Here is a 27969-nt window from a genome sequence, read left to right as displayed (position 1 = left end):
CAAATATCTATGAGGTAACTACTCCGTAGCATCGTTAGAATGATCATACAAGACTCTCTTTATGGAACATACATTTCCCATTATTCTTAAGGAATTCAGTCACTGTAGTGATTAACGATGACAAACACCCTTGATCTCGGCGTATTTCTTGATGGCCCATCTAAAAACCATGACAGGGAAAAGCAGACATTTGTCGAGGAACTTTGGCGCCAGCCGCTCGTGGAAACACACATCGAAGCGCTTTCTGCCTATTTCGAGTTGCTTAAGCGAGAAGTCTATGCTTTATTAGACACCAAAAGCTTCAACCTGTCCAGTCTAGATTTTGAGCATGTCCTGACGATACGAGACGCTATCTTGCGGCGTCACTCAGATACTCAGGAAGTGCTACGTAAAGAAGTGGCAGAGCAACTGAAAACGCTGAACTTGCCAAATGAAGCCATTTCTCTTGCGATCATGTTTGTTATCAGGCTGTTGCTCATGATCAAAGTCAAGCAATACAATGGGACCATCAATGCTCAGTCGCATCTGTTACAAATATCTGATAATCAAAATCTGAAGTCAGTTGTTGACACGATACAGACGGCGCCATTACTAGGATACTGGAATACAATAAGTGGATTTCCGCCATGGTTCAATGTTATCGATCTAGAGAAAAAGGCAGGGTTAAGAATTGACTGGACCCATTACATTACGGAGCATCTTACTATTCAAGGAGACACCCTGTACCTTTTCTGCAATATCGAAGCTCTTAAACATATCAACGGGGCGCAAGAATTGTGAGTTTACACATATCTCTCTTTTGAAAGTACTGACAAGTTTAAGGACGTCTAAATTCTTCAAGGAAGATTTCATAAACGAAACAGTGAGAACGGTACACCTATTCTTCCCCGAAACACCCCATGGCTATTCATCCTCCCAGTATCTAACATGGTTCCACGAACACGGAGAAATCAAATCATGGCAAAGGTCTTTGGCAAGTTTGAACACTCCAACAGTCTCACGCCTCTACAACGAATACCCAGTATGGAACCAGCGACTAGCATGGGTGCTTGAAGCCTCCAAAAACCAGCCCAATATGGGTATCAAAAGAATCTGGCAGGACGATCGTGACCTGAGTCTATGGTGGACAAGGTGGGCGTTGATTACTGCTGTGTTTTTAGCTGTTGTGTTTGGATTGATACAGTCGATTACTGGCATCATCCAGGTCGTCTATGCCGGGAGGGAATAGTGTATCTTATTTTTTTTAAAGTCGATGTCAAGGAGCTGTACAATCCATAGTATTCAAACCACATCACTCTGGAAGACAAAAACAAGCATCACCACCTGGGCGTTCCTTTGAAGAGTGACCATTTATGAGTTATGGATTGACATCATGGCAAATCACATTGCCAAGCTTCACGATAGATTAAAAAACAAGCTTTTCTCCGGAAACAGCCACGGAATTTTACCTTCCGCAAGCGAGTGCCCGTGCCAATTTCATGGCGTTGTGGGTTTTGATCCAACACCTGAAACAACATGCTGATCACCACCTCCGCATTATGAAGTGGACATTTGGATAACTGAAAGGAGCAAGTATTTACGTAAGGATGATAGCAAGATAAATGACAAAAGTCTAAAGAGGCAGTTCGTTGTGACTCGACATCCCTCGGCTGTTGAGACTGAATTGCAGAACCCGTATTATATCCTTGTTGCTATCTGGCTGTCAAAGATCCTTTATGTATTCAGAAACGAGCTTTAAGTCGCTCGTACCTTACCTTGTCTTACTGCGCCTGCATTTAAAATATTATGAATGTCGGTTAATTGCTTCCGTATCATATTAGCAGTGGAGATCGATGATAGCCACAACACTGCGAGAGCCCTCTCATAAAAAATGACTACAGCTTTCTATAAATGGTAAATGAGGCTCTAATTCAGATGCTTGTCTTATCAGCCCGCATCAAATCCTTCACTCTAGCGCCAATCACACCGAAACCTTTCAGCCGAATGTTCATCTCCCGAGCTGAAATGCAGTTTAATCTTGCCGCAGTCTTCACATTAACCAAACCTCTTCTGATCTCTCATTTCAGGCAATGCCGAGCCGCCTATGTACTGAAGATGATACGGCTCTTGGGATGACAATTAGCTTGTCAGCTTGGTGAAGGTGCCACAGATGGAATGCGGGCAAATCGTCATGCGGCAGACAGTAACAGGGAGATAATCGATCTCAGACAGCCTGCACAGGGAGAGCTTTAACTTTTCGAACAACAGCCTTTGATGCTACCACCTTAAGTAATATCTACATACAAATCTTGTTTGATTCCTTGAGAATCGGGTAAGGGGGTTGCAGATAGTCATTCACGGGGACATAATAAAAGACTTCCCTCGGGACCATGCACTAGATTCTATTAATACAACGTTGCTAAGTTCAGAACTGCGTTGACCTTTCATGAACTCAACTGCTTTAGAGACGATGAGAACTGCAATATCGTTGTGTAATCAATAAAATAATGATTGTAATATAGATAGAACTAGCTATTTGAATAGTAACTGACTCAATCTGGAAACTGAGTTATCAACGACCACCCATGTATGTTCCGTCATGCTGCAAACCAAAGTACTTGTTGTTAGTAATCTCCGGCAAAGCTTCATAGGGCTGAGCATTGTAAACAGGAGGAAGAGTGACTGGCGCCCCTCCGGCCGAACCGTTTGTTCCATTCGTCCCATTCGTGGAAACAGCAGGTGACTCAGACACTGAGATATCAGCAGCTGCGACGCTGAATGTCTGCAACTCAGAAGTCCTGACCTTGGGGGCAACCACATGGTTAGGCTGTCCCACTCCTCGCAACACAGTGACCTGAGTCTTGTGGAAAGGGTCAAGGTCCTCCTCATCAACTTCAAATCAACCGAAGCCGAAAAACTTCCAGCGAAGATGGAGCTCGAGGTATTTCTCAACGTCATCAAATTTCGAGATGGGATGATTTCTCACACAGTCAATGGTGTGATGAAGAAGTTGGATCGTCAGAGGGACTTGAGCGCACGAGAGAACACCCGCGTCAGCTTGAGTCTTGCAGTTGGCACATGAATCTAGAGTCTTGCGAGAGCCACCACCAAAGGTATAGACACTGCCGACAAAGTTCTGTGGCTCGAAATGAGTGACAGCCTCGTCGGTTGGACCACCAAGATAGAAGTTGATCGTGTATGATTGTCCACCCAAGGCGTAGCGATCATACCTTACGTTAATGATGTAATCCTTCCAGGAATTGTCATCAATGTTGGGAACATCTGGGGTGAGCCCAGCGGGGATGTGGACATGTCGATTATCCTTGATATCCCGAAGCAGATGTTCGGTGCAAGGATAAGTATTGTGAATGTACGCCTGAAGAAGCTTTTGGAACCTGGGCTCGTCGAGGTTTCCCTTGGCATTGAGGGCCTTTTGAGACAAGTCCATGAGATCATCATACTGGTAGTTGAAGACAGTCCAGTCACGGCACTTTCTTGCAATCCAGACGTCGGTGACTGGGCCGCCGTTGTCCTTGTCGTGGAATGGGTAAAGATAGTCATCCTCTGTATCATCGGGAACATTCACTTCGCCCGGTCTGGTTGGTTCCTTTTGATCCCACCAGAGTTTGGGGTAGAGGCACTGCCAGATAGACAGGAGGCGATCAATTTGACTGCGAGAAGTGTTGGACCTGATGCAGGGACGTAAAATGGAACGATCTTACGTATGATGGAGCCAAAAAATCGGGTCAAATGCAGCGACTGGAACATCGCTCATATGACCAACACCAGTGGCAAAGTCGGAGCCACCAACAATGTTCTGTAAATGTTAGCAATGCAACGAACACAACTGGCAAAGGGCGTACTTACATGAACATTGTTGTGGATGTACTCAAGAGACAAAAATCCATTCATAGAATTGCCATAACCCTCGTAGGTCCATTTAGTCGAGGCAAACTGTCCCCATGTGGTGTTGTACTTGGGTGAGAACATGCGGTTGACTGAGTCAGCAAGAGTACCAGGATTCCATTTTAGATAGAAGTCCTTATTGGTCTTCGCCTGTGCTTTTTGCCTGTCCGTAATGGGGTACCAGGTCATATTGGAGAGATGGTTGTTGGCTACCCAGGCGTTGTTCACACCCTCAAGGCCGATGAACTTCTTTGCGCCCTTGTTAACAAAGATACCGTATCCATGCCACATCCTCTTTGTCCCGTGGAGGCGCAGGGTTGTGCTTGACAGGATCATCTTCGATATTGTAGTCCCTCTTACCCTTGAGCATATCTCCAAAAGCACGAGGATTGCCATCTTCATCCTACTCAGGGTTCTCAAAACTCCAAAATGGATTGGCATAGAGTCCGCTGGGAGGGTAATACTTCTTTAACACTTCTGGAGGAAAGATGCGAACCGGACCTTGGACCAAGACCTGGGGGTATGCAAAGTCTTCATTGTAGCTCTGCTGTCGGGCCCAATCCCAGTATTGCATGCGCCAGGTGTCTTTGGCTTCATTCCACAGAGCGAGTTCTGCCTTATCTTGGTCAAGTTTGTGTTCTTCGACCCAGTGATTGATGACATCATCCATGTTGTCCCAGACACATTGCTGTACATGTCAGTTACCAGTCATGATGAGGTCTCTTCACTCTTGGATACGTACCTCGAATAGCGCCATGTACGGGCGATGCCAAGTGGGAAAGTTCAGACCGTTATGGTTACAGTAACCACCGTATGGCTGATCTCCCTTCTTGGGGTTCTTGAGATCTTGTTTTGGTGGTGGGGCATTATCCCAAGCGCCTTCAGGATATCCATGCTGCAACATGGTCAGCACACGTTGAATCATCAAACTCACGACAAAACTTACAATACCTGCGACTTGAAAGTAGGAGAGCTTTTCGCTCACAGGCTTCATCTTGAACTTTTCAAGAGCAAGAACGAAAAGAGTCCATTGCTTTCGGAGCAATGGGTCTGTGGAACTGGCCAGGACTGAGATCTCATAGCGTACTGGTAAATTCTCAATATAGGGAATACCACCGTCAGGGTGACGAGTGACAGCATCCTTGGGTCTTGGGAGGCCCTTGATGCCGTATGTTCCGCTGTTGTCTGTCATGGTTCGTTGAAATGATGAGGAATGAGAACCCTGTAAGCTTGACGATTATGGGAGCAGTTCTCATGTTCTTATACGTCGACGGACCCCAATTTGAAGAGGGGAAACGATCGTTACCATAGTAGATGGATGTCAGTATGTCTAAGTTCAGGCAGCCCATATTGGTCTAGAATTAGAAAGTGAAACTATTGATATGTGATATCTGCAAAGAGTATGAGAGATAGCAAATGGGAACTACAGTTATCCTCGTATGTCTCAGTTCTACTGCGCAACTACGACAAAGAACGCTAACAACAGTTCAGCTCCCTGCAAGCAGCGACTAGCGGCTAGCTGGAGAGGCCAAATGCGGCCAAGGATCCAATAGCTCTGAAACTGTAGTAAGAAAACGGCGTTCTAGCCGGATTAGAGGCTACAAAACATTGTCTTGTGAGTGGTTCTGACTGTTTCGTCCGGACTTATTGGGGTAAAAATGCCAGAGACAAGCATGCTGAGTGCCTTGGCAGAACAGTTTCTCCCAATGATTATGTTCAAAGGTGTTTTAACAAGTGTGAAGCTGAACCGATCGTATTCCCGTATTGGAATGTGTTTCCCCGCTTGAACTATCAAATGTGATAGTGGCTGTTTTCCCCATCTGACTAAATAAAGCGGCCCGAGCCCTGCTTCATCGGCTAGAATGGCAAACATAGATCATCCAAGATAGAAACCTAGTCGAATATGTTACCCTGTAGCATAGTAACCAACTCCCATCTGCGCCTTGGGAGAGCTTGCCACAGCGTCAGAAATATGACAGTACTCGCGTAAGATGGCCGTATTCGAATCCCATCTCTCTTCAGCACCGGCCAGCAGTATAATCTATATTGCCCTCTGAACTTCCTTGGTTTGGTCATCTGGCCACTAAAAACAGCCACAAGATCGATCTCCTCTAGATCTTCCAAGTCGTTGTCTTGATCTTGTTCTGGAATTCGGTGATATACATTCCCAATCTGAATAGAGAATGGATATTCGAAACTTTTCATCTTGAGATCGCTCGGAATGTCAAACCAAGTCTCTGCTGTGGTACCTAAAGACGGATTGTATCTGACTGTTACAATCTCTGTGTAGAATACCAAAGCACTGTGTCTCATTGAAGGTATCAAGTGTAGCTCTTGAGGCAGCTTTGCTTCTGTCACCTCGGTCGGCATGTTAGACTGACCCGTCAGAAGATCTTGTAGCGACGATGGCCAGGTGAACTCATCACAGACTTCTAGTAGTTCCGCCGCTGAATCGAAAACATAGAATTTCGGACTGTGAGGCTTTGGTTCATCGCCAAAGAAGCTGATAAGTTTTCCACCATCAGTCCAACTCATCCACGACCAGCTGGGAAACGAAACTTTGACTATGCTTTCATCTCGTTGTCTGATAGGATGTGTCCCGGTACGGATCCGCCTATCATCTTGCAGAGGACGTTCCCACATGAGAAAAGACCCGAAGGAACCGTGAGGTAGACCCCACGAGAACTTGTGTCCATCCCACTTTCTGTCAAGATAATTTTGTGTTCCGAGATATGCACGGCCAATGTCAGTCTCGTATGTCAGTCGCCGAGTTGAAAAGGTAGTAGCAATTTGTAAGTATTCCCGGGGGCTGAAGGTGGAGTCCAATCGTTTCCTAGGAACATGAGAATATTCGTTGTTTGAGAAATGTTCTGTGGTATCTTCGCTGAGCAAGCCTTCGCGACAGCTCCAGTAAACCTGCTCGGCAGTGAAAAACAGTGATCTTCGAGAAACGAGGGCTTCTTGGAAGGTCCAAGCTCGTCGAGCCCATGGGGTCTTTGATATCCAGAGCGGTTCCTCAAACGGGCCCTGAAAACGAAATTGGGCACTGTCAACCGAATCAATCAGCTCCACTCCTCGTATCTCCAGGGAATGTTGCTCAAGGGATCTTGTTCCAGATCGAACGCCGGGAATACCACTGTAAGCATCTGAGCCAGTTGCAGCCACGATGGTCAGGATGCTTTCACGATATATAGAGTCCATCTTATCAATGACTTGGATCATATCTGATTCGTCATCCTGGATGATGAATAGACTGTCAATCCATATATACTCGATGTGTAACTTGGCACAGATAGTGATCGCATCTCTGATAGTGCAGGGTAATGTCAATTTCTTGAGACATCCAGGTTTTTGCAAGTCCTTCACATTTGCCTTGATGAGCCGCAAAAACGGTTTTAGACCCCAAACATAACTCAGAGTAGCAAAAGGAAACCCTCGGGAGGAATCAACGTGCACAATACACATCCTTTCGACGTTAATTAGGCGAAATTGTGGAATATCAACAGGTATTTCATGATGCTCACAGATCTTGTGCTGTTGATCACACATCCGGATCCAACTTCCGATAGTATCAAAGTCAACCAGAAGCGGTCGAAACCTTCCGAGCGTCGGTTCTAACCTTGCTACTTCTTTGTGTGACACGTCGTAGAAGGAAGACTTTTTTCTTGTTCCATCGAGACGCCAGGTTCCGGGAGGTTGAAAGATGACACTATCACTGCCATATCCATCGGAAGAGAACTCAACAGGAACACGACCTCCAATACCAGACCTCTGGAGGATGATGGCCAACAACCTTGCACCAGAAACTGTGATAGCCACAATTTTTCTTGACGTCGCACCCTCGAAACCAAATGACCAATTGCGGACTTCCTTTAGTTCATGTGAGAAGGAAACTGTTGCACCTTCCCAATCACTAGTATCATCCGAAGTAGCGGCACCATTGTTACGTAGAGATTCAGAGTCATATCGAAGTCGGTACTCAATCAGGTCTGATAGCTTTGAGCAAAACTCACATCCAACTGCTTGCTTGGTGAAGTCCTGCAGTCGAAATGATGATTTCTGTTTCTCTTCCAGACCCCAAGGGAAACAGTCTGTGCCGACCAACTCAAAATAGAACGAATCGCACCAGTGTGAAGTCATCGTTGTAAAGATATCTATGTTGAGATACAACAACTGGATTCAAGCTTACGAAGGTGATATATTTGAGCAACGTAAGCCTAGAGCGGGGAGTTGTGGCAAAACGTATCAGGATTCCTTTCGATGATGGGAGGCAGGCTTCACGTCTTCACTGCAGTGCGCTACTGAAACAATAAGCAGGTGTATATCAATAGAGGTCTGCTTCTATAGAGAGACGTTTAGCGACCACCTCGATTTATATGGAGTTATGCAGAATAAATATACAAATTTGGTGGTTGAAATCGAATCAGATCAGTTGTAACAAGCTCTACACGTTATTTAAACACTTGACTTCGCAGCATCTACAGCATCAGTCCATTGAGAAATTTAGAAATACTATCTTGCCAGCTATCGAAAGGACATAACACTACAAGTCAATACAAATTGAGATGAAAAAAATAGATAATGAAATTGCATTGAGTATCCGTACTGGGTTCTCTACTTTGACAATCAGACCCCAGAATTAAGCCGTAACTCAGATCCACGCCCAACTGATCCTTCGGCCATCATCTACGCCGAAGTTGGAGGCTGGCGGAAGGAAAAGGTTCCCTCAGAGACGTCTACACTGATATCGAATCCTGCGTTGACTGCGAGCGTGGCTACAGCGAAAATGCCGATCACAGCCGGGGGAGTCAAAGCTGTGTTGGAAGCCATGAAAGTCGCAACAAAGGCTGCCCAGCCGTTGTCCGCAGGCTTCTGGAGAAAGGCATGGAGCGATGGGATCTGCGTCTGAAGATACTGAAGGACTTTTGCATCTGCAGTGACGACTGTGAAGTCGCTACTGGCTAGGATGGCTTTGATCATGGCGTTGTAATCTCCGTCGTCGAGCGACAAGGTCAATCCCTGACTGTACCAGACATTTGCGTCGTCGCTGACCCACAAGACGTACGGAATTCCGCGGTAACTGGCAATAGATGGGCTGCTCTTGTAAAGAACGGTCTGACCCCCAATTATCTGGCTGATGCTCATCTGAGGTGTCCAGGTAGTACCATCCATGGTGTTGGTATACCAAAGTCCGTCGTTGGCAGAACCATTCCACAGAAGAGTAAGCTGTCTTCCGTCGTCGGAGACAGATGCAGCGGGACTAGTGTAGTCCAAGGCGGAACCTGCAAGAGGCATGGTCACAGGGATGACTTGAGTCCAACCTGAGCCACTGAACGTAGTGGTCCAGGTGCCGTTGCTGCCAGAGCCGTTGAAGAAGAGGCAGAGCTTGTCCTTGAAGGTGGCCAAAGCTACGCTTGTTTGACGGCGAATGCTGAGCCCCGCGGCAGTGACATCCATCGGATTCGCGATCTTTCCAGATGGGTCGCTCCAGGTAGTGTATCTCAGGGTACCGTTGTCAGAAACATTGTTCCATACAATGTACAGAGCGTTCTTGAAGACGGCAAGACTTGGACTGGTGTATTTCGCAAAGTTCTCGGCAGGAGTACCCATGGCCTCGCTCATAGACTTCACCTGAGCCCATTTCTTTCCATCGGTAGACGATGTCCAAAAGGTTCCATTGTATCCAGAACCATTGAAGAAGACGTAGATAGTGCCGCGCCAAACAACAGCAGCAGGATTGGTGTACTCGGCCAGTGACATAAAGGTAGCGCCACCCTGGCGGAACGAGAAAGGCCCAGACCAGTGGTTGGTCTCTCGTTCAAATACATTGTACCAACCACCGTTCTGGTCAGCGTTGTTGTAGAAGACATAGAGCTTCTTCTTGAAGACAACTGAGGACAGTCCAGAATAGTTGAACACGCCAGGCTTGGCGGAAAGGGTCTTTTGCTGGGCCATGAAAGACATTGTGTTTGTTGATTGGAGTGATAAGGAGTTATAAAAAGTGTTTGTAGTGATGGTGAGTGATGAGAAGTGATTGATGTTGGACTTATCCTGAGTGCGCAGAGGTGAGGTCTTTATAGCTCTAAAGGGCGACTATAAATGAGAGTGTCAGTACCTTCAACTCATGGATTCATCAAATCGTACGATACATAGTGTTCATGTCTCTGAATGACATCCTTTCTACTCTATGACTTTCCATCCAGCCAGCCACATTCGATAACCAACAGCAGTCCAGACCAGTTCATACGATAGCTCAACAAGCCGAAGGCAGCTATTGCGTTCTTTTTGGAAGCCTCTTGGCTATTGAGACATACATCTTACCATCTTGGTCTAGACCGTCGTTGAGTGGATAGTTATCACTGCCGCTGTTATGGTGCTTGTATTAGTAATGGAGGTGGCAATACCTGTAGCTGGAAAGGGACAATGTGGAAGCGATTATTACTATGAACTCTTCTAAACCACAAAAAATCATGGCTGATTCAGCCGCAACATTCTACATAAACGCCTACATCAACCTCTCAGTAGAAATGTCGGTGTGTTCTGAAGAATGGTGTGAAATGTAAAACAGGCTGCTTTAGTTGTCTCCCTATTATCACACGCGAGAAAGCCGCATGGGGCGAATTCTGCCTACCACGATATTTTGTTCCATAGAAGCCTTGTAGTTTTGGATGTAGAAGAGTAGATAGTCGGCTGCTGAAGTTTGGAATAGTGCGCCACCTTGGTCTAGAACAAACACAAGGGCGGCGAAGCGGCTACTATATCACATTTCTGATGTGTGACAAACGCAGAGTCTTGCATGACTACTATCATAGTCAAAGACCTTCAATATCAAAGTGAGTAGGAGCGTCACATAAACTTTCACACCTTTTGGACCGAGATCTAAACTTTCTCAATTGCCAATCTTTAGATTGTCAACTTAGTCGTTATGTACATGAACAGTGATGATCAGGTTCTTTTAGCGAGTAATAAATTGTACCTTGACTTATCACACGCATTGTAGGCGAATCTCGTTAGTAGATGGGTCAGTGAGACTCTACTAGCTAATCATTGGATACATTCAAATGGCTTAGACGACTGGTACATTATGTTAAGCGAACGAAGTCTACTGGAAGCAAATAGTTCCCTCCCGTGACAGCTGAAACATATATGATAGTCTAGACAATTGACTGTTCCCGAAGTAGACTATTGCAGGGAGCATATAACTCTATTATACTATGATCGGCAGTTCTGCCGTCTAGTGGCTAGCTGAGTACCCTGGCGATGTATCACGACGGCCGCTCTGTTGCATTTTCCTCAACCCCCCTATCCCGCTCTAGCCTACTGGTTACTGGTTAAGACAACGTTATACATCAGTTCAGCCGCCGTTGAACCCTCTGGCTTTATTGCCTTGACTACTATTGCCTTCATAGGTATGTATTACCACCATTAGGAGAATATCTCCTGTCAAAATCCAATGAGGAACCACAGATACATACCGTAGATGAAACTGCTCACTCACCGCTGCTTCCAACAATTAGTATTGGTGAATGAGATTTGACAAAGTAACATTCGTATCTTTTCTTAAGTGTCACTTCTTAGATTGATGATGCTGAGCGTCTGTATTAAAAGCTATCATTTGTAAAGTCGCGTCTTGCGTAATGCATGTATCAATTCTCATCAGTAGGTTCCCGAACAGAACAGGGTCTAGTTTAGCGACCGTTCACAAATCCGCTTCGACATCCTTCAACTTCTCCAACTCCTTCTCAACTACATCCCACAAACCAGCAACGCGATACGAGCAAAACCAGGTATTCTCGCTCATGTCCTTGCCAACAATGATAAAACCCTCGGGAAATTTGAACGGGACCTGGCAATGACCTATGTATGATGCATACAACGGTGTATTTCGAGGCTTCACAGTCGCCGCCGAGAAGTCAGCCGAAAACAATTCAGCTTGCGTCCAGTTCGAGTACGAAATCTGATACGTATTTCCGTTTCCGAAGAACACAGGTAACGGCGCCACTGAGTCCAGAACCATGGCCTGATACGCCTCCACTTGCTCCCTTGTTCTTTGCTCGTTTACTGCAGTGCGCATTTGAAGCGCTGTTTCTCCAGTGGACTGCTTATTGAGGCCCTTCGAGGAAAGCAGCAAATTCGTAAAACCAAAGCAGTTCGAGATAAATGGCTTGTCTGGTAAGAGAAGGTCCTTTTCGAGCGCCTTTCGAAGAGACATTCCGACTTGAATTGTGACAGGTCGATCGGAGTCAGGTGGAAGGTGAGAGATGGCTATTTTTGACCACCAAGCAACGAGAACATCGTTCTCTGTAACAAAGGGATCTTTGACTCCAGCAGCAGCGAGCTCTTTGAGGGCAGTAGCACGAAGTTTCTTCATAAACCAGCCTGGTATGCAGACCATTCGTGTCTCCTTCTTTGCAAGCGCGAGACTATATCCATTCCAAGCAGCATAGGTAAGCAGCGAGGCAGTTGTCATCCGTTGGTCTGCAAGTTTATGCGCTTCTTTGGGATGTTTACCCAGTTCTGCCAAAGGATCATAGTCAAAGCCTTGTTGTTCAGGTATTTCCAAACCTTTCATCGCACGAACCCATCCATCAATCAAGCCTTTCATGCCGAGAGCATCGCAGGCTATATGCAGCCAGTGTAGTGTGACTAGCGTGGCATCTTTGAAAGATACAACGTGAAGTCCGAGAAGTGGCTGGTCTGTATAAAGATAGTCATCGATAGAGGTAGGGCATCCAGGACCGCAGGCGAGGTCTACTGTTTCGTCTGGATCACCGACGATGGCTGGGCGAGTAGAAGGTTTTGGAAGTCTTGAAGCAATGGGATGTTCGTCTTTTGTGACATCCATGAGATTGGCGTGGGTGTAACCTATAGCTGGTCGTTCTTTAGTGAACTGCGCTGGGATATGGTATTCGAGATAGCCATCGTCCTGATATAGGGGTTAGTTAATGAGATTCTGATGTTGGTATCACATATTCATTACCTTTTTCCTCAATCGTCCTCCTAGCTTACGCCATGTCTTTCGTGAAACTAAAGTCTCAAGACTAGAACGCAATTTTCCCGGATCAAGAACATCGTCAAACACTTTAAGATTATACAATGCGATCCTTCGGTACAAAGGACTCTCATCCCAGACATGCAAGGGGATAACCTGATCAGTCTCTACTCGAGCAGGGGCGGCAGGGCTGCTAAAGAAGTTCATAATTAGTGATTTGATGAGCGACTATGTATCAGACTTGATATGTAACAAAGGTAAAGGTTGAGGTATATACAATGGAAACGGTTTGGGAACTAATTCTCGCAAGTGACCCACTGCGACGGGGCGTTGTAACTCTAACTGATATGATTCAAACGGTTCCGTTCTGAACCCCTGCCAAGGTTGTAACAACTTGAACTTTATAAGCGAAGCGACTGCACGGAAACAATGATAGTCAGTCGGATATCCCCGTTCTGTTGGTTGAGTTCCGGGGAACGGGGAACTGTGCCCCCATGCTACCGATATTGAACATTACGAGTCAGGGGCTGATACTTCAGGTACTTCCATGACCGGAGCGGTGACTGCTGAACTATTTCTCATATTTGTCTCTGGAAATCTACAACTACACGGATGGTTTTCGTACTTAAGGTATCTCTTGCGTGATTGTTATCCTTGTTATATCTCAAAGATTTAGTATCGTGAGAAGTGACTAGCTTCAAGGCCCACTTCCTACACTCTCATATCTACCCCTGCTGCCAACAATGTGAACAGGCTTACGAAGGACGCTCGTTCATCTCTCCAGTTCGGATGTCACTCCACGGCTCATGAATGCCCCAATTCTAACCCACTTACCCCTTTCAGAACTTTGTGCATATAATTTACCCAATCCTGTAGAAGTGAAAGTCAGACGTAGGAACTTTTTTTATTTCTCGACATGGTGAAATCTTTGGCTGGCCTGACGGGCGAGAACATTGCCAAAATCGCTTACGCACAACATTCTATCCCGCCGTCAGGGATGGGTGCGGTGTGCGAGGTGCTGATTTATGTCTTTCTTGCTATTTGCACGACTGTGGTTGGGCTTAGAGTCTATGTTCGGATGTTCAGAGTGCAGAACGATGTCAAATGGCGACTAAATGATTACTTGGCTGTGGCTGGGTTTGTATGTCTTCTCCTTTACTTGACCCTCACAAACCGTCTGTCACAAAACGAGCCAATACTGACTACAATACTTGATAGCTTCCTTATATTCCGGCAGCAGTCCTCGGAGCGTTATCAGTCCACTATGGCGTCGGCGCATCAGACGCGTACCTCAACCACTACGAAATGCGAAACTTTATTACGGTCCGCGGCATGGAATATCTGATCTTCTACGAACTCATCTATTACGCGTCCTCGACGATAACGAAATTCGCCATCGCAGTTACGATCCTCTATATCTGTGTTGAGAGACGATATAAGTATTTAATGTACGGGATTATGGGCATCATGACCGTCACGGCCGTAATTTGCGTGGTTTGGTTCTTTGTGAACTGCGTTCCATTTCAAACGTACTGGAATCCTGGTGCGGGCAAATGCAAATCTGCAAATGGATTCTTGTACCTCAGCTATGTTGGTACATCAGCGCAGGTGGCTAGCGACTGGGCTTGTGCAATGACACCTTTCTTCATCGTCTATTCGTTACAGATGCCGACACGGAGTAAGCTCACAGTCGTGGGAATCCTGGGGCTTGGCGTGCTCGCTAGTATTGCTGCTCTTATGCGCATGATCTCGTACAAGTACATCGAAATACGAGAATACCCCCATAATCACATGGGTAAGTTGACGAAAGATGTGGAAGTCTCAGTACTAACTTGTTCTATAGAGGCCCAAGGTCGACTACTTTTCTGGTCACTACTAGAATCTAGCCTCGCTATTATTGCTTGTTCATTGCCGTCGCTCAAGGTATTTGGTACCTGCTTAGCCAAGACTATGACCCGCTCCAAAGGGACATCCAGACCAGTACGTACTGCCAGCACTGAACTCATGCAGCTGAAACTAATTCTTGACAGAAATTGGAATATGTTGATCAGACTCAGATGAACTCACTGAGTCCTCATGGACATGCAAGGACTACAGTATCTATTAAGGGTAATTGGGACAGACTTCATGATGATGACTCGAGTGGGAGACATATCATGGTCGAAAGTCAAATTCACATCGACAGTAGTTCTCGGCGAGGGTCATCTACAGCGCACAGTATCGTCTAGCCTGGGGATCTGATAAATGATTGAAGGTTAATGTACCATAATGTACCATAATGACAAATAGATCTCAGATAACCACTTACGTAATGGTAGGAGTTAATACTTTTGTTTAAAGGACAAGTATGTTATTTACTAGAGCTAATGGCAGTATATCGTTACTGATGCATGCTCTTCCGATATACATATGTACAATGAATACGTCTCCGCACTCTTACCACCACGCCCGACTACAGTTTTTCAAGACACAACTCGACTGGGCTTGGCCATTCAGGTATTGGTTGCTTAGCAAGTTCCAACCTTCTGGGGTTCACAAGCACCGTTCTTCTTGTCACAGCCATTGTAGCCCTGGCACTGAACCTTGGGGAAACAGTTGTTTGAGTAAGTAGCCTACATCTGTTAGCCATAATCATCCTTTAACATCAAAGACATGCATACCTTGTCACCGTAGTTGAGGTTAATGCCCATGAGCTCACCACCATTGACAGCAGTTGTACCCTCCATGTGCACGGAGCGTCTGCAGTTTCCACTGCAGTTACCACAGGATCGGTACACCTTGCCGTAGTCATTGGCGTAGAAGTTGATAATGTTGACGTGACCACAACCGTTGTGCTGGATGATCTTGTCGGCGGCCTTGTAAGCGCCACCTCCGATGATGTTGGCTGTGCCACCGCCCTTGATGGAGATGGCGTCCTCGCAGACGTCTTCAAACCACACGAATTCAAGAGTGCATGAACCCTTGCAGTATACGCCTTCTTTTTGATTGGCGCCAATGATGACATTGCGTAGCTTGGCACCTTCTTCGAGGACGAAAACAGTGTCCTTCTCACCTGGACACTTCATCAGTGTGTGTTCGAAGTGGGAAACAGTTTCAAGGAGTATTTACCGCCTTCAGACTGGCCGGTACATTTCACACCACGGTCATACTTGACCCAGCCAGCGTCAAAGGTCTGACCTCTGGCGATGTACTGAGGAGTGCTGAGGGTCTTGGTACCAGTATGCTTAGGGAGACCACCGGTGTAACCCTTACAGGCGAGTGCCGCGGGCACGGCAGCGAGGATAGTAGCGAAGGTTGAGAAATGCATGGTTAAAATGGTTGAGATAGAAAATCTAGACAATTTGAGATCTGAAGTGAGTCTGAAACGAGAGTGGATTCTGGCAGGAAATAATACGGCCTTTTATGATCTTCATCAACTACCCTTCGATAGCTTCTACAAGTCTTGGCATAGCCTCTGGAATTATATCCCTGTCACGCCAAGGCTGTACTCTCCAATTGACATCGAACGCATATACAGGGTTGCTTTTCATATGGTACGGTTTGAGAAATTCCGCCAGTAGTTTGTCGATTGCGGGTAGCACTGTCTACCGAGTGTGTCAGTCAAAGTCAATAATTGGTGGAAACAAATGTGGACTTGCTTGAAGCTTGTCTTTATGCTTGAATACATTCCGATGCTCCGAATGCTAGATTTGGCAGGTGAGATATGAGTCGGGATAGTATTTGATGGAGATAGGTGCGCTTGACTACCGACATGATCCTGGGGAACCTTGCAGAGTCACATCTGGTTATCCATCATGTAGTCACTTTACCCTAGATCCGGAACTCGGAATCTACTTTGCATCTTCAGATAACTGAAAACAACTTTCTCCAACTTCGTATTGGCTGTTCACCTATAATGTTAAAGCCAACATCGTGTCTACGGAATGAAACCTATCAGGTTCTTTTCCGGCCATACTATTAAACAGGTCATCTACACAGCGGATAAGCACTATAAACCTAGTGGTTTGCCGTTTAGTATCTTGATAAAGTATGAATCAACGCTCGGTAAAGACCTTGGCAGCCTTGGCGACAGGTTCTTTTAGATATGGGATTTTAACAATCATCAGTCAGAATTTTCCGAGCGGTGTACCCATGGAAAAGAAGAGAATGTAGCGATAACAAGACCAATTTCATTTGTTGGTAAGGCTTTATCTATACATGATGTCTATACTATCAATTACTCCTGTCATTATCAAGTAGACGAGATCCCCTCATCAAGCAGCCATAGTCTTCTGCACAGCGGGCCTGGTGCTAATCCGCTCCCACCAAGCACTAACAGCCGGCCTCTCAGTAATAGCATTGCCAAATCCACAAACGAACAATCTCTGAACCAAGGGCACGTAGTAAATATCCACGAGCGTAAACTCATTCCCAGCCATATACTCTCTCTCCGACAAGAACTTCTCTGCGACGTCGAAAAACGCCTCAACGGCTTTTACCGCATCCTTGACAACTTGTTCGTTTGGAGGTAGGCCAATGAATTTCTTGGCAAACTTTTCAAAAGCGATACGACCGGCAGGCTCTGCAAAGTATTGCATTTCTACCGACTGTGCTTGCTCAAAGATTGCTATAGTCTCCATGTCGGACTCGGAAGGGAGCAGAGGAAAATTGTATTTTTTGGATAAGTATTTGCAGATGGCGCGACTTTCGTAGAGGGTGAAGCCGTTGGAGAATTCAATTGCTGGGACTTTACCCCATGGGTGGCGGGCGAAATGTTCCTTCGACTAGATGATGTCTTGTTAGATGCGAGCACTAAAATCACGGGTAAATAACCCACCTTTTGTTGTCCCTTTGAGAGATCAAGGAGGACAAGTTCATAGTCTGTGAAACCGCCTTCAGCTAGTGTCAGACGGACTCTATCAGTGTTTGTTGAGCCGCGAGCGCCGTAAAGAGTAAAAGCAGGCATCTTGAGTGTGGTGAATAGTCTTGAAAATGATCTAAGATGATACACGGATGAAGAGAATGATAATTGTTGTTAACATGGAGCGATCAACGATACTTTATAAGTAAATCTCACCTTCTAAGATTACAAGGGTACTCTGATGTACCAGGCTTCTGCATATGCTAACTGTATTTATTTCTGATCCTAATGATGTATTTGAAATCAAAAACATAATAGTCTTCATCATCGTGAATCCGCCTCATGGTTGACTCACAGAACATTAGCCACAATTGGCCTGCTCGCTCTTGTATCCAAATCGAGTTAGCAGTATATCACGCCGAAGAGGCGCAAGTCAGCGCTAAAAGAACTCGCTAAATCCTTTTGTGGATAACACGAGCTGAGGCTTCTCATTCGCTTGTTCGCTCATCTTTCTCCTTACATCTTTTCAATCATGCAGACAAATAAGCGAAATAACAAGAGAAATAATGTTGGGGGTAGAAAGGTAAAGACGGGATGCCGGACATGCAGGTAAGATGCCTGAAGGATCCGACTAGACCGGGGTTTATCTTATGCTAACATTATCAGAATTCGAAAGATCAAATGCGATGAGGCACGGCCATTCTGTGAGAAATGTGTCAAGACTGGTCGTACTTGTGATGGCTATGAATCTGTTTTTAGACCGTTTTCAAGCTTGCCAACCAGTAACAGCCATGGATTAGAAGCCGGAAATAAACCCCCAGAGCCTACAGCCGATACACTTCCTCTAGACCCTGCAACTCTCAACCGCTATCTCTCCACCAAGACAATCTTTGATGTGGATCTCGATTGCAACAGAGAGGCTGAGCAGGTACTTCAACAGAGCTTGACTGATGCGTCCATCCGACATGCTCTCCAGTCTCTCCAGGCTCTTCGTGAAAACCTCGAGTCGAAGGCAGATAGCTCCGCCTCACCAGAGCAACAAAGGTTGAGCTATAACTATGGTCTCCAACAATACAGCAAGGCTCTGACAGGTCTAGCTGTAAACTTGTCAACACCTAGCCCGGAGACACTCAAGTCTGCCCTAATTTGCTGCCAAGTGCTGATAAGCGTGGAGCAAGTCCGGGGTAATTTCTCCGCAATGGGCGTCCACATCGTCCGCGGATTGAACATTATGCGAGAATACCGCGCCAGACCATATTTATCAGAAACAAATATCTTGATACCAGCAAGTCACAAAGACTTGCCATCCATAGATATCTTCATCATCAAATTCTTTGCTGCGCCTTGCAAGTTTACCGAACAGCCCACAGCGAATACGACCAGCATGTTAACACCACCTGCGGAAGTCTCGACTGATCGCAAGATTGCGTCAAATATGCGACCCGGGATCAGGCAAATTGCTGACTTAGTTATCAACTTTCTAAACCAGGTGTCTATCATCAATTCAGAGCAAAGAGCTAGCGAACTACTTGTTGAGAAGGAGAGACTTCTTAATTCTCTGAATGATTGGTATAAAGACTTTGAAATGGCCCAGACAGTGGGAGAAATTATGACTGTCAATCACTGTTTCTTGAAATTACTCCATACGGTTATGAGAGTCGTGCTCTTGGGAACACTGGATTATGAGACAGACTTTGATGGGAGACTGAAAGATGAGAACGAGAGTATCCAGGCTTTGACTGATGAGATTAATGAACGGCTCAGGGATTACGATATGCGTAGGGGGATTGAAGGTGGGCTGAGGCAACAGTCTGAAGTCTGAATATTTGCTGCATGTTGTCAGCCCCCAGAGCTATGGCAAGGGCTAGATAAGTCAGGTTCTCAGCAAGTTAAGATCAGAAATTAAGGATTTATAAGCGTATAGTTTCATCAACGCTGTGCTTGTGTTTCCAGTGCTGTATCACCATGGAAGAGGCATATTGACCGAACCAGCCAATCAGACATTGTGCTTACTTCTAGCGACAAACCGTGATTCATAAGAATGTGGATGTGTCGATAATGGTAACATGACCGAACGGGCCAATCAGATATAATCCTTGTCTCTCTGTTTGTGCTGACCTGTAGAGGAACAAATGTATAAGAAGTCCTTCCTCCATTCTCTCATCATCTGAACACAATATTCATCTTCCACTGAAACTCATAGATCTCACTATTATTCATTCTAAATCATTCCACCTTTAAATATGCACTTCCTACTTCTTGGCGCCACAGGCCGCACTGGCAAGCTTGTTGTATCAGAACTCCTCGCTCAAAATCACACAGCAACAGCACTTGTCCGAGGCCCATCCGCTCTTACACCACAACCTGGCATCACGATAGTCACCGGCTCTCCGCTCTCAAAAGACGACATACGCAAAGCCATCCATGCTACACCCGGTGTCATTCCTTCAGCCGCAATCTTCACGTTGAACACAGTCCGTGCATCGGATAGCCCCTTCGCAGCCCAAGTCGGTCCCCCTCGACTCCTAGCAGACTCGTGCGCCAACGCGTGTGAAGTCTTGGAAGAAGCCGGTATCCATCGAATTATCGTCATGTCAACTGCTGGCGTGGGAGACACATGGAAGAATCTGCCATTGATTAGCCGTGCTTTCATGGGGTTGACAAATATTAAATATGCTTTGGCGGACCATAATTTGTTGGATCAAGAAATTCGAAAGACAAACATGGAGTGGACTCTTGTGAGACCTGTGAAACTGGACCACAACAACAATAATGCGCTGGAGATTGAGACACTGGGAAGTTCGGGCGTAGGAATGACAATGAAGGACAGTGTCACTCCTGTTAGTGTTGCCAAGTTTCTGGTCAAAGTTGCAGTTGAAGGGTTGTATACTAAAGAAGCAGTGGTATTGAGAAACTAATTGTGGCTAGAGATGAAGGAAATGGGATATAGTAGACCGGGCTAATTCGTGTTAATTTTTATTAAACAGATATTTTAGTTCATCAGTTTGAGACAAATATCATGGTTTCAACGCATTATCCTGTTGCCTATTCCGCTTAGCCCGATAACGATTCATGATGCGTTTCCAGTAATCTGCCAATCTTTGACACATATGATCATACTTGAACGTTGACAGAAGGAATACCACACAAAGCAAAGGAATTGCAGTTGCGAAATAAACCCAGAATCCGTTGTGCCCCGGCAGGTAAGGCTCGGACATGCTGAAAAGACTTGCAACCCAAGCTAATGGCGCAAAGGTGAGCGCAAGATAGGTTAGTCGCCGAACACTGACGGCTTCAACGATCGATTGTCTCGAGTCGAGTAGTTGTACCATAGATGTCGCGACTGTAACCATTTGTTCAAGGGATTGTTTATAGTCTTGAAGCTGATCTTGTAAATAATCAATATCTCGGAGGAAAGAATTCCAGGTGGTCTTGTGGGAGTCTATATCCTCTTGTGATAACCAAAACTTACAGAACTCAGTAAGAAGAGTAAGTTTATGCCTGCTCTGTCTAATTCTTCTCCTCCATCTCTGCAAATCGGTGATGTCACTGCTATAGAGTCGAGTTGAGATATCCTGGAGGGAATATTCGTAGTGTTTTGAGTAACGGCTGATAAGATGGATGTAGGAGTTCCAGTGGGCTAGAGTAATACGGATCGGGTAGTATACCAAGTCTAGCATACTTATGGGTGTAGTTGTGTCCCTAAGGGGTCTCGTGTGTTGCAGGTAGTGTACTAGGCTCTGAAGCATCGAGTCCCTCTTCCATACATCATGTCCTCCTGAGGTCTGCAGTGAGACACGGGATGTTGCTACATCTTCAAACCCTCCATGCAAAACAGTTGCGCTTTGTGGTCTTGAAGTATTGACCGCGGTATGCGCAGGACTATCAACCAGAACGAGGCCTTTCAATGTCAGTGACAGCCCTCAATCCTCCAAAGTTGATCACTTACAAACAGAAGCAGCACCAACTTTCTTGACCAGCAACGAGCAAGCAGACCGAACAAGAGCCAATTGTTTGCCTGAAAGAGGTGGCAATCGTCGGACATTCCGCGTGATATTGGTATGGGTCTTCGAAGCATATGGAGTGTTCCGAAATAATGAGGCATCGCCTAGGTCAACTATTTGTTGGTAATGTAGATGAAGATAGCCACTTTCTGATAACAACGATGGCAAGATTGCAATGGAAGGTGGTGGTGGTGAGACCTCAAATTCTTTGAAACTAGTATTGACATAGTCTGCAAAGAATAGAGGATCAATGTCGAGGGTGTTCCCTACAAGACTCATAAGTCGAGAGTTGATATCCTCAATCAAAACAATTCTCATAATGTTTGACGGAATGGTTTTCAGGGTTGTGACCATATCATCTTCTTGAACCGCCACAGCTCGGGACTGAGATGTACGTTGGCCATGGTTTGGACAATCGATGGAGATTATCCTGCTTGCACGGACTGGCTTCTGTTGTAGGAATACGTCGAGACCACCGATACAAGGGTTGTATCGAGTTCTGTGTTTCACAATGTTTAAGTATGGATCGGAAGACATCGTCGATGCGATGTTACGTTAACAAGGGAATGAGCTTGTCAGAGGTGACGACAGAGGAGTAGAATTAGAATGACTTATCGCCAAAGACATGAATAACCGGGAACTTGACAATTCTCACATGTCGCGGTGGAATACCATATGAGATTTGGATGCTGCGAACGTTTTGTCACATTTTTTGCTTCTGCCTGTCCATCACAATTGTCAACTTCTTTGTATCAATTGGGCCAATGTAAGGACCAGATCATCCTTGCATGCTGCCAAGCGTGGAAATATTGCCTTGCTGACAGCCTCACTAAGTTCCATATTCTGATAGGATGATAATGGAATTTGAGAGCGTCCGCCACGGTTTGTATCACCTGATAAGCCAGTACTCTAAGTAGGCTGAGTTCTTCTTGCGCTTTATCAATTTTTAATTGGAGAAGTGAGTTGGAAGACATGCGTGTGTCTCAGACTCGGCGGCTTGACACGTCACCTTACGTGCAGCCAACAAGCATTTTGCTTCATATTACTGGTGGCCTGATTTTATCCTGGACGAGCGTTTTAATGTCAGCATGACATGGAACCTCGGAACCTGTCAACGCGCATTCATTTGTGTTTCTTTGTCTTTTATGTTTCGTCTAGTAGTTATTCAGCAACGCCAATACATGTTTATACCATCGCTATTAGCCACAGATGAGGTACTACAATGTACTCTTCTAATCGTCCTCAACTTACCTATCCCCATCTAATTGAGGAAAGAAGTCTCGCCTTTCAGAATGTCGAACGTGGAGGATCCCCAGTCGAAGCCTTTCTTAACGCCTGGCCTCGTCTGGAACCTCATTATAAGAGCATGGTGGAAATTTTGAAAATGGCTTTACAACATGAACTGAAAGTTAGATGCACCATTGCAGCGCGCGTCAAATCATTGAGTTCGATCACAAAGTCGATTCAGCGGCGAGAGTATCACCGGGGACAGCGGTATAGGGAAGTCGACGAGATATTTGACGACCTGCATGATCTAGCTGGCTTTCGCATTGTCGTTGATTACCCATCTGGCATCGCAAGTGCCAAAGCCTTCATCACGAAAAACTTTCAGCTCAAATCCACAACGTTATTCAACGCAGATCGAGAAGTAGACGGTGTTTGGAAACCTACTTTTGGTTCTTTCAAAAGTGAAAACCATCACGTGCTCTTACATCCAGATGCCGGAGATCCACTGAGTTCGTTCTGTGGTATTGTGTTCGAGATACAGGTATTGAGTTTGGCCGAGGGTTTATACAATAGGCTAGCACATCCTCTTCTCTACAAGAAGTCTTCGGGTCAATTATCAGTCAAAGATCAGAAAATCATCGACGTCACACACGGACTTTCTCTCTGTTATTGGATATGCCTTTCATGTATGGAGGATCGTCTTGAAGGCAAGGAATCAGAGGAAATACCAAGTCCAATCCAGGAAGTAGCCCGATTGGATGGAAACGAAAATGCGGATATGCTGTCACTTGTGAAAGCTACGCCCTATTCAATGCCGCCATCACGTGGGGATATTCCCCTTGAGAGGTGTCTGGATTCTATCAAGAATCTGTCAACCCAAACTATGTCTTCGGATCAGCTTCATGACCGACTGTCTCTTGTCTTGAAGTATGCCATTCCATCCCATCTTATTGAGTCAAGAACTAACAAAATGGTCTAGCAATCCAACTCAAACATTCACAACCAACGTCAATTCAGGATCCGGTGGTATCATGCAGAACTATGGTTCTGGTAGCAACAACACATACAACGCAGGGGGTAACATAACAATTGGTAAGTCCTAAACATGCCAAGGAAGAAGTTACGAAGGAGAATGGGATAGAAAAAAGACGATGAAAGAACATCCATCATATCTAATACCTCGATCTCTACCACACACACTGGATTTCAAGTCCCAGCTATGTGAACTAGATTGTTAACTGCTTTGTGTATTCAGGTAAAGAGGATATTGACGATGAGATTCGTGATGCATTCTGGGTTGTAGATCCCCAGTCTCACAAAGCAGACATTGAAGAACGACAGGGTGGGCTGATCAAACGTTCCTACCGTTGGATTCTTCAGCACGGACACTTCAAACAGTGGTACAAGGAAGACTACCCACTGCTCTGGCTGAACGGCGACCCAGGTAAGGGTAAGACAATGTGCATGTGTGGCATCATAAATCACATCAATCTTCAATCAAAACGTGAAAATAATGGCTTGAGTCCCATTCTATCGTACTTTTTCTGCGACGCCAGCTATCCAACTTTCAACAACGCCACTTCAGTCTTGCGCGGCATTATCGGTTCCATCATTTTCCAGGACAGCATGGCACTGTCTTATGTCCGAAAGCGCTTCAAGGAGTTCAGTAAGCCGCTGTTGGACCCCAGGATTGCCTGGCCAGTGCTGAAGAAGATTTTGGTTGGTATCTTGGGTGCAAACAAGGCTAAGAAGACCTACTTGATCATAGATGCACTAGATGAATGCAGAGACGACCGGGACAAACTTCTGGACTTGATTGCGAATCAACCATACATGCCGCACGTCAAATGGCTCGTTTCGAGTCGCAAGTGGTCAGATATCAAGGAGGCTCTGAGGAGATGTCCCAGGTTACTTGGGTTAAGCTTGGAAGATAACGAAGTGGCTGTCTCTACGGCAGTTGACTTATATATTACACACAAAGTGGAAGACCTGTGCACTATGAAGGAATACGACAAGAACGAGAGAGTTGCTGTCGAGTCCCATCTTCGATCAAAAGCAAACAATACCTTCCTCTGGGTGTCTCTTGTTTGCCAGATGCTGATACGCACCCCCGCGGATCTAACGATGATGATGCTGGAGAGCTTCCCAAGTGGACTCGATGCACTATACAGAAGAATGTTGGAACAAATTCAACCTTCTTCTGAGCATGGAATCGATCCCAGCTTTGGCAAGCTGTATGGGAAGATTGTCTCGTTTGCGTTGAGTGCCTTCCGACCTCTTTCTCTAGATGAGCTTTGCTATCTGATTGACGATGATAAGATCACTGTCAGGAGATTCCAGGGTATCATTGACTTGTGCGGATCATTCTTAACTGTCCAACATCGAACCATTCACTTCATACATGAATCGGCAAAGGAATACTTACTTGGCGAAAAAAGTGGCTTCAACTTCCATCCGCAGCATTATCATTTTTTGCTGTTTGCACAATCCATTCGCAACCTATCACGGTCACTCCACCGAGATATGCTCGACCAGGAATCTAATCAGCCTCGACAAGCGCGAGATGCTCTCAGTTCATTTTCATATCAATGCATTCACTGGATATCTCACCTGTCTGAGTGCGAACCTTCTGCACGCACACAACAACTGATGGAGGGTGGCCCTGTCGACAAATTCCTACGTCAGAAGTTCTTATTCTGGGTTGAAACTCTTGGCCATCTCAATTCCATCTCGCTTGGAATAAGCGAAATGCTGAAGCTATATCGAATTCTCCATGTATGTATTTATTATCAGTTACGACCACTATTGTTAATTATTGTTAGGACCATAGTTCCCATGTCAAAGACCTCGTGCAAGATGAATTGCGATATATCCGCTACAACAGATTTGGGATTGAGCAGTGCCCTCTTCAGGTTTATCCTTTACTGAACCTCAGTCCAATCCATTGCATGACCAGGAAAATATATGGGTCTCAGGCGCCAGACGCGTTTGCTTTGCAACATGGTGTAAATGATGACTGGAGCCCTTGCATATTAGCCATGGAGGGTCATAATGGCATAGTGGAATCCGTTGTATTCTCTCACGACGGATCTTTACTAGCTTCAGGTTCTTCTGATAGCAAAGTTATGATATGGGATGTGTTAACAGGCACCTGCCTGCACACACTCTCAGGGCATGAGAGTCATGTTGTCGCATTGGCTTTCTCCAACAAGAACTACGAACTCGCATCAGGATACCAGGATCGCACCATCAAAATCTGGGATGCCAATAACGGCATTTTATTGCGATCATTCAATTCACATGGCGACAGAGTTTGCTCCTTGGCTTATAGCAACAGTGGACGCGTCCTTGCTTTAGGGTCATCTGGCTCAATCAAGTTGTTTGACACACCGAGCGGTGTCTGCACAAAGACAATAAAAATTACCAATAGTCGGTATGGCCGTCGCTATGGTTCCACCGATTCCGTCGATTCCATCGTCTTCACTCATGATGACCAGATCCTATCATGCGGAATCAGTGATACTGTGATTATCTGGGACTTGAGGATCCAGGCCCACCCCTACGAAATTCGACGGAAAAAAGACCTCTTTGTCTCTAGATCGCTTGTCTCATCACAAGCGAACGAGATTTACTTCCTATCTGCCTCAGGTGATCCGGACACGTCGCCTCATATCCATCAGATCAGAGACTATCAGGTCGAGATCTGGAATCCAGATACTAAAGTCCATATCCGATCAATCAAATACCCCGTGTTCGATCCATATACCAGGCTATTCCAAATGGATTCAGTTATATTCCCGGGTGATGGAACGCTACATGCCGTAATTCAGTCGAACAAGGTCGGATTCCTGAATCATTCCGTGCCGGAGTGGAAGCAACAAGTCAGAGGAGGGTCACTGACTGGTTCAATCTCGCCAACAAGGGATGTTCTGGCAGCAACAACTCATTCTACGATCAAACTCTGGGACTTGTTAAGCATACCTTATTGGGACCATTCATCACAGAGCATTCATCGCTCGCCAAACTTCTCCAATGATGGCTCTTTAATTGCGGTGGGACTGGAAGAGGAGGGGGAAACAAAGATGATCATCTGGAGATCCTGTACTGGAGATTACCTATCCAGATTCACACCCCACAGGGATGAATTCATACTAAACTTCTCACCCGACGGTCAGATGATGGTACTGCGCTTCCCCCATGAGATCTATGTAGGGCAAACGTCTGAAGCCGATATCATGAACAGGTTCCCATCTCCATTTCCCAATGACGAAATTACTCTCACATTCTCTCATGACAGCCGCTGGCTTGCAATCATGCCAGTGCGAGGCAGCTCCATCAGGATCTGGGATATGGCTGCAAAACCAATCAAGACCTCATGTGCAAAACTCAGGTATGGTTCTGCTGAGCGACGCAAGGGACTTTCATTCTCTCATAACTGTAAGACCCTTGCAGTATACGACGGGAAATATGTCAAGTTGTATGAGACCAAGACATGGCTATGCAAATTGACAATCCGCAACGCTGCTCGAGTCGCCCCCGGATTCCACAAAGTCATATTTTCCTTTGACGACAAATGGCTTGCAACTATATCAGAATACATTTTCCAGGATAAGACTGAGCTGAGCATTTGGAATATGAAAACGATGACAATTGTCACGAGAGTTTTATATCCGAGGTACTGGTTCACGGTTCTTGGTCTTGATGTATCAAGGTCGTTTCGACTAGAAACTGATTTGGGCACGTTTCAAATTGTCAATAACTCAATCCAGCAAGTTGCCTCACTGAAGTATGCGATATCTGACGATTTGCAATGGATACTGCAAGGTACTAAGCGTCTGTTATGGTTGCCGCCCGACTTTCGGCCTTTAGGTAAATACAATATCGAATTCAAATTCTGCAAGGCTTGCTTCAAGTTCAAAGTCGCAATTACTACTTCTATCAATAGTCTAGTATTTCTTACACTTCCGTGATTAGTATCAGGTGTACGAGAGGTAGATGACGCTTAATAAAATATCACTGCT

At 45.6% G+C, this 27969-nt stretch overlaps 12 protein-coding genes across 12 annotated transcripts; 5 read left to right on the top strand and 7 right to left on the bottom strand.

Annotated features, from left to right (window-relative positions):
* Positions 1-117: 117 nt before the first annotated feature.
* FGSG_04870 (uncharacterized protein) lies at positions 118-1228 on the top strand (the record flags this gene model as incomplete). Its single annotated transcript, XM_011325033.1, has 2 exons — positions 118-776; positions 823-1228. 2 exons carry the CDS (start codon positions 118-120, stop codon positions 1226-1228), a joined length of 1065 nt encoding a protein of 354 aa, XP_011323335.1.
* Positions 1229-2551: 1323 nt separating this feature from the next.
* FGSG_04869 (uncharacterized protein) lies at positions 2552-5077 on the bottom strand (the record flags this gene model as incomplete). The annotated part of the gene is made up of 8 exons (XM_011325032.1): positions 2552-2839; positions 2966-3650; positions 3702-3796; positions 3847-4048; positions 4161-4288; positions 4382-4573; positions 4628-4780; positions 4832-5077. The coding sequence occupies 8 exons, from the start codon at positions 5075-5077 to the stop codon at positions 2552-2554; spliced, it is 1989 nt and encodes a 662-aa protein (XP_011323334.1).
* Positions 5078-5778: 701 nt separating this feature from the next.
* FGSG_04868 (uncharacterized protein) lies at positions 5779-8025 on the bottom strand (the record flags this gene model as incomplete). Its single annotated transcript, XM_011325031.1, has 2 exons — positions 5779-7874; positions 7962-8025. The coding sequence occupies 2 exons, from the start codon at positions 8023-8025 to the stop codon at positions 5779-5781; spliced, it is 2160 nt and encodes a 719-aa protein (XP_011323333.1).
* Positions 8026-8571: 546 nt separating this feature from the next.
* On the bottom strand, positions 8572-9840 carry FGSG_04867 (uncharacterized protein; the record flags this gene model as incomplete). Its single annotated transcript, XM_011325030.1, has 1 exon — positions 8572-9840. One exon carries the CDS (start codon positions 9838-9840, stop codon positions 8572-8574), a length of 1269 nt encoding a protein of 422 aa, XP_011323332.1.
* Positions 9841-11584: 1744 nt separating this feature from the next.
* Positions 11585-13084, bottom strand: FGSG_04866 (uncharacterized protein; the record flags this gene model as incomplete). The annotated part of the gene is made up of 2 exons (XM_011325029.1): positions 11585-12811; positions 12866-13084. 2 exons carry the CDS (start codon positions 13082-13084, stop codon positions 11585-11587), a joined length of 1446 nt encoding a protein of 481 aa, XP_011323331.1.
* Positions 13085-13793: 709 nt separating this feature from the next.
* On the top strand, positions 13794-14984 carry FGSG_04865 (uncharacterized protein; the record flags this gene model as incomplete). The annotated part of the gene is made up of 4 exons (XM_011325028.1): positions 13794-14018; positions 14096-14672; positions 14721-14807; positions 14929-14984. 4 exons carry the CDS (start codon positions 13794-13796, stop codon positions 14982-14984), a joined length of 945 nt encoding a protein of 314 aa, XP_011323330.1.
* Positions 14985-15384: 400 nt separating this feature from the next.
* Positions 15385-16184, bottom strand: FGSG_04864 (uncharacterized protein; the record flags this gene model as incomplete). The annotated part of the gene is made up of 3 exons (XM_011325027.1): positions 15385-15489; positions 15538-15929; positions 15986-16184. The coding sequence occupies 3 exons, from the start codon at positions 16182-16184 to the stop codon at positions 15385-15387; spliced, it is 696 nt and encodes a 231-aa protein (XP_011323329.1).
* Positions 16185-17130: 946 nt separating this feature from the next.
* Positions 17131-17822, bottom strand: FGSG_04863 (uncharacterized protein; the record flags this gene model as incomplete). Its single annotated transcript, XM_011325026.1, has 2 exons — positions 17131-17640; positions 17694-17822. The coding sequence occupies 2 exons, from the start codon at positions 17820-17822 to the stop codon at positions 17131-17133; spliced, it is 639 nt and encodes a 212-aa protein (XP_011323328.1).
* Positions 17823-18249: 427 nt separating this feature from the next.
* Positions 18250-19539, top strand: FGSG_04862 (uncharacterized protein; the record flags this gene model as incomplete). Its single annotated transcript, XM_011325025.1, has 2 exons — positions 18250-18326; positions 18384-19539. The coding sequence occupies 2 exons, from the start codon at positions 18250-18252 to the stop codon at positions 19537-19539; spliced, it is 1233 nt and encodes a 410-aa protein (XP_011323327.1).
* A 421-nt stretch (positions 19540-19960) lies between these two features.
* On the top strand, positions 19961-20635 carry FGSG_04861 (uncharacterized protein; the record flags this gene model as incomplete). The annotated part of the gene is made up of 1 exon (XM_011325024.1): positions 19961-20635. The coding sequence occupies one exon, from the start codon at positions 19961-19963 to the stop codon at positions 20633-20635; it is 675 nt and encodes a 224-aa protein (XP_011323326.1).
* Positions 20636-20734: 99 nt separating this feature from the next.
* FGSG_04860 (uncharacterized protein) lies at positions 20735-22258 on the bottom strand (the record flags this gene model as incomplete). The annotated part of the gene is made up of 3 exons (XM_011325023.1): positions 20735-21060; positions 21190-21618; positions 21667-22258. The coding sequence occupies 3 exons, from the start codon at positions 22256-22258 to the stop codon at positions 20735-20737; spliced, it is 1347 nt and encodes a 448-aa protein (XP_011323325.1).
* A 685-nt stretch (positions 22259-22943) lies between these two features.
* FGSG_04859 (uncharacterized protein) lies at positions 22944-27898 on the top strand (the record flags this gene model as incomplete). The annotated part of the gene is made up of 6 exons (XM_011325022.1): positions 22944-23875; positions 23928-24040; positions 24204-24392; positions 24534-25723; positions 25771-27817; positions 27894-27898. 6 exons carry the CDS (start codon positions 22944-22946, stop codon positions 27896-27898), a joined length of 4476 nt encoding a protein of 1491 aa, XP_011323324.1.
* Between the last annotated feature and the right edge of the window lie 71 nt (positions 27899-27969).

The sequence above is a fragment of the Fusarium graminearum genome, chromosome 3 (assembly GCF_000240135.3).
Source record: "Fusarium graminearum PH-1 chromosome 3, whole genome shotgun sequence".
Classification (NCBI taxonomy): domain Eukaryota; kingdom Fungi; phylum Ascomycota; class Sordariomycetes; order Hypocreales; family Nectriaceae; genus Fusarium; species Fusarium graminearum.
This window is presented reverse-complemented; position numbering and strand designations above follow the sequence as displayed.